Source organism: Centruroides sculpturatus, unplaced genomic scaffold (genome assembly GCF_000671375.1).
Source record: "Centruroides sculpturatus isolate CEXI.00-Female unplaced genomic scaffold, Cexi_2.0 scaffold926, whole genome shotgun sequence".
Classification (NCBI taxonomy): Eukaryota; Metazoa; Arthropoda; class Arachnida; order Scorpiones; family Buthidae; genus Centruroides; species Centruroides sculpturatus.
In genome coordinates this window covers 130,593-135,775 of record NW_019385546.1, presented here as the reverse complement: position 1 = coordinate 135,775, position 5,183 = coordinate 130,593, and the positions used below count along the sequence as shown (strand labels likewise).

Here is a 5,183-nt window from a genome sequence, read left to right as displayed (position 1 = left end):
CGTGACATGTCATATCTCTAGATTGTACCCCTCATTTAAGAAATTTAGTGAGTAACCGTATTGTTAATTTTACATATTGTAACTTTAAATTAAAGAAAAATAACCTAAAAGAAAAAATGTATAATAAAGTTGTGATTGTTGCAAGGAACATTTTTTATCTAATAATTTTTTAATACTATTAGTTTGTGATACATAATATATTATTTTTTCTGCCATAATAACTAACTTTTTTCTGTACCCCTAAACAACCTATCGCGTACCCCTAGGGGTACGCGTACCACAGGTTGGGAATCGCTGCACTAGATGTATATACAAAACCATAGCAAATGCAAATTAAAGTTTCCAATTGTTGTGTGGAGCTGTTTAATGCATTATTGTCACTACGAAAAGCTGTGGTAACATTAGCTACAACATACAGGATGCCTCAAAGGCAACAACGAACAGTAGATCAGCAATTGATCCAGTTTGAACGAGACTATGTGCTACGCCACAAGAGGGTGGATTTTTCATTTCGTGAGATCGCGGAAAGAATGGATTGAGATGTGTCCACCATGTACAATTGTTGACAGCAATGTTCTAGAGAAGGCACTACTACCAGAAGGCTAGGATTCAAGCCCTCTTGGACCATTGGAAAGAGAGAGAAGATCGGCATGTACACAGGATGTTCCTGGAGAATTGGAGGGCACCTGTGGCAGAAATTCGAGCAGTAGTGGCACCCAGTGTCACCACAAGAACTGTTTAAAATTATCTACTGGAAAAATGGCCTCTTTCCCATGTCTGTGGCATGTTTGATGATCAATCCAGTCCACCGTTTGATGCATCTTCAGTGATGTCATGTAAGAGTCCATTGGAAGGCAGAATGGAATTCTATGGCATTTACAGACAAGAGCTGTTTCTTCCTTGGTACCAATGATGGATTTACATGGATCAGGAGAACGCTTGGAAAATGTCTTGGCAGGCAGCATCCATTGTCGACATACCAATCCATTCCCAGACCACAATGCCTAGGGATGGATTTCATTTGATAATAGGGCCCCTTTATGGTTAACCTAAACACAATGACAGCAAACGTTTTTATCAGTCAGGATAATCTTCATTCCAACACTGCAGCTTCAATCCAACATGCTTTTCAAGATGCTAATATGTTACCCTGGTCAGCAAGATCAGATGTTTTGCCAATAGAACATGTTTGGGACATGACTGGATGACAGATCAAGACTCATTTACAACCTTACAGATGCAACAGGCATGGAATGCCATCCCACAAGATAACATCTAATACCTCTACGATCAAATGCATATACATGTGGACACCAATATTCAATTGACACGACGGTGACTACAGTCAGTATTTAGATGGATAAAATTCAACTTTCATGTGGTGCTGCACATTTTGTGACATACTCTTGGAACTCATATCAATGTAATCATGTAGATAAATATTTTGTGTAAGTTCGTTCACCTAGTATCAACTCCTCCTTGGTGTTGGGATTTCAGTTTCAGGCAGCATATACTTGATTAAATGGATTTGATTAATAGAAATAAGGCAACAAAACACATGTGAAATCTGCCAAAAGGATGCCTTCTGGGAGGTCTGGGGCCTTTCTACGGGAAAATGGCCCTTTTTTAGGATTTTTTATTTTTCAGATGGACTAGATAAAAATATCATAAATACAGCCCATAATGGAGCAACTAGGTCCAACATATCCAGGATGGACCACTTCAAAAATTCATATCTGATTTGTTTCAAGTCCTCCAGAGGGGTACAGTAGGCTGACACATTAAACGTGTTTTTCAATCATTTTCTAATTGCGGTGTCTCTAACTTGATAAAGAAATAAGGATACTGCAGAAAAAAATTATCAATATCGAATTACTGCACTTATTGTGTGTGTTACTGAAAGTACTAAAAGTGTTATGGTGTGTGCTGCTTAGCACTATATTTTATGGCACCAGTATCTGAGTGTAAAGCACCACTGAATGAATACTGGTTAGTTGCAGGTTCATGTCTCACCAACAGGCTGGTCAAGTAGAGTTTTGAGTTTTCTTCATATATCTAACACATGAAAAAAACTTAAAAAATTTTACGCTGCCAGCCCACTGGTCAGATGTGAATCCAGTAGTGTTTAATGGTTTTATTGACGTAGCCACTGGAGGGGCTTGATTAACTGATTTTTGGGCCACCCTGTGTTTTAGTTATTACTCAATACATTAAATGGAGAACATTGATTAATTCAGCAAATTGATTTTACTTACAAAATTTTTTTACAGATCCATCAGTTACTTATACCTTATTCAAAGCTTTCCTTGATGCCTTCCAGAAGTTTGCTCATGACGCCATAGAAAAAGCTAAACTTAATCCTTCGCTTTTGAAACTCCCGTTACAAGTAATCTTACTAGATTTTTTAATACAAATGGCAATTTTATGCATAAAATTAATTATTTATTTTTCAGTTAAATCCTATTTATGGATCACTTCATCCCAACTTTACAGAATGTATCTTACCTGGTGTTGTTCTCATGTAATTTCTGTTTTTTTTTTTTTTTAACATCTAAAATAATTTATTTCACTTATTTAGAGGCAATTAAATGAAAATTGGTTAATTACAGTGTTATATTCATAATGGCAGAAGCATTGACAGCTTTGTCACTAGTTAGTGAAAAGAGAGACGGATTAATGGAAAGAGATTGGATTGCAGGTCATTCTCTGAAATATTTATTTATGCACTACTCAATTTTTGTATTTTCATCATTCTGGTGCTTACAATTTTAGGTGCAACGGAAACTAACATTATCCTTGCTCTCGCAATGACACAGTTCATAGTTATGGTAGTACAAGTGGGATTCTGTCATTTTATGATTTTAGTTTTGTTTGCGGTGAAGTTGAGAGGATCATTTTTTCTTCTATGGTTGCTCACCATCTTACAAGGAGCTTGTGGGATGACTTGTGGTAAGTAAAACAGTTGAAATATTTGCTAAAGATTACTAGATTTTAGTATGTTAACTAAGATACAATTTTAGGTTTGGCAATTTCAACAGTTTCTAATAATGAAAATACAGCCATTATGCTGCTGTTAGGAAACTTTTTTCCGAATTTCTTTTTAAGTGGTAAGTAATATTTTTATTACTGTATTGCATCATTTTGTATTTTTACTTGTATTATTATTCCTGTGCTTTGTATGCAGACAGCAATGACATACATGACTATAGTTGATAAACATCAAACATTATTTGTCATAAAACAAATACAGTGGTAAAGATGCTCCTTGTTCTTGTTCTTGTTCTACAGTTAAGAAGGGCTATCCTTTTAGCTAGGACTTTGCCCTGTAAGAATATGAAAGAAGAGTTTAGGAGAGTTGATGATTAGGAGGAAGAAGAAATGAAGATAGATAGGACAGTGTGAAATAAGAGATAGCCCAAAGCCCTTCCATGGGAACCCATGAGCGCCGCCTCGCATTTATTAAAATCAGAAAACAATTAGATTTGAGCGTATGTACATATATACAAAGCGTTAACAGTGTTTATACTCCATCGTTGGGAGAGCCACTCGGTGGATCGAGAGCCTTACTCTCCTTAATAAATTTGATGATGGCTTTCATCAAATTTTTGTTGACGATGAAATTGTGCTCACCGGGAGGCCAATTGAAACCTTCCCTGGTCTCAGGGAAGGTTGCAAAGTCCCCATCAGTTTTAGTCTTTGGTCTCTGTATTTGGTGCAATCGTAGATCAGATGTTCTATGGTGTCTTCAGAATTTATGTCGACGTCGCACTTGTTGTAGTTCTTCGTGAAGCGTTCTAAGTAGGCATTGAACGCCCCGTGTCCAGTGAGACATTGTGTGAGTTCGTAGCTTGGGTAGAAACTTTTGTTTTTTTGTCGTCTTTCGATTGAAGGAATAAATTTGTAGCACTGTCTTCCGGAGTTTGACTTGTCCCATTCCCCTTGCCATAGGATCCTGATTTCTTGTCTTATATAGCGGTACACATAATTAACTGGGAAACGAGTGTATGTAATGTTTGAGTTCGTCCTTGCTTTTTTCGCCAATTTATCGGCAAGTTCATTGCCCCTATAACCACTGTGACTTGGTATCCATTGGAACAAGATTTCAAATTGCTGTCCAAGGTCATGGGCAAGAACAATTAGATCCGCTGCGAGTGCCGAGCTGTTTTTCATTGTTTTAAGAATATATAAGGCAACCTTGCTGTCTGTGAAAATGGTTATCTTTTTTGGCGTTGTCAAATTTTGTTGTTTTATGTATGAGATGGCCTTATAGATCGCCCATAACTCGGCTTGGGTTATAGTGCATTCATTTGCCAGCCTGAAAGCTGCCTGATACATTGTCTTTTTTCCTTTTTTGATTATAAGTCCAGATCCTACTCCCTGGTTGTCCTTTGATCCGTCCGTGTATATTGTTATTAGCTGCTCGTTTTCTTGATTTGTGGTATTATCGTATTCCAACAGGACTTTGTATGGGCACCTCATCCTGGGGTCGATCGGTAAATCTTTGTTTTTTAATTTATGGTCTATACTTTGAATGAAACGAGAGATGTCCTTTGTATTGCTCCAAAGTTCGAACTGCCCGCGCAGTTAAAGATGCACTCGATGTGTAAAATAAGCTTCAGCATTAAGAATACAATCTCAAACAGGGCTGTGCTGTGCTATGATGCAGAGAGGCGGTCGCATCAGGCGGTACCGTAAAGGGTACCGCCTGATAAGCAACATGTAAGGGGGGTGGCATAAGTGGCATTTTAAAGACTTGCATCATACTGAGAAAATCTACCGCACGGCCCTGATCTCAAATTAGCAATAATGTGTTAAATTTCACAACTTATAATTAAATCACACTATTACGTTAAGTAACCACAGCTGTTAAAAAAATAACAAACTTCAACCGAATATCACCTTCACTTAGGCCCTGTACACACTAGGCGTTTTTCAACGCGCGTTAGCTCGGCGTTCGACGAGCGTTAGTTCGGCGTTTAGCACTGGCTCAGTTTGGAAATGGACGAGAAAGTAATTGATTGTGTGTGCTCCTCCATCGTCGCTATAAGGCAGCACATATATCTCAAAGCGCCCGTAAAGTGCCCGCAAAACGCGCGTTTTAACAAAAATCTATAAACGCGCGCTTGGCGTTTGAGTGTGTACGGCTACATAGAACTCTTGGTTCTTTAAAACGCGCGTTTAAA

At 38.0% G+C, this 5,183-nt stretch overlaps 1 protein-coding gene across 1 annotated transcript in view; it reads left to right on the top strand.

Moving 5' to 3' along the window:
- The window catches only part of LOC111639991 (ABC transporter G family member 23-like), a 110,714-nt gene that overhangs the window by 98,469 nt on the left and 7,062 nt on the right, over positions 1-5,183 (top strand). Inside the window, exons 11-15 of the mRNA XM_023385984.1 lie at positions 2,271-2,386; positions 2,454-2,521; positions 2,610-2,698; positions 2,773-2,949; positions 3,021-3,107. Of these exons, the coding sequence (XP_023241752.1) occupies positions 2,271-2,386; positions 2,454-2,521; positions 2,610-2,698; positions 2,773-2,949; positions 3,021-3,107 (537 nt within the window). The remainder of the gene's footprint in view (positions 1-2,270; positions 2,387-2,453; positions 2,522-2,609; positions 2,699-2,772; positions 2,950-3,020; positions 3,108-5,183) is intronic.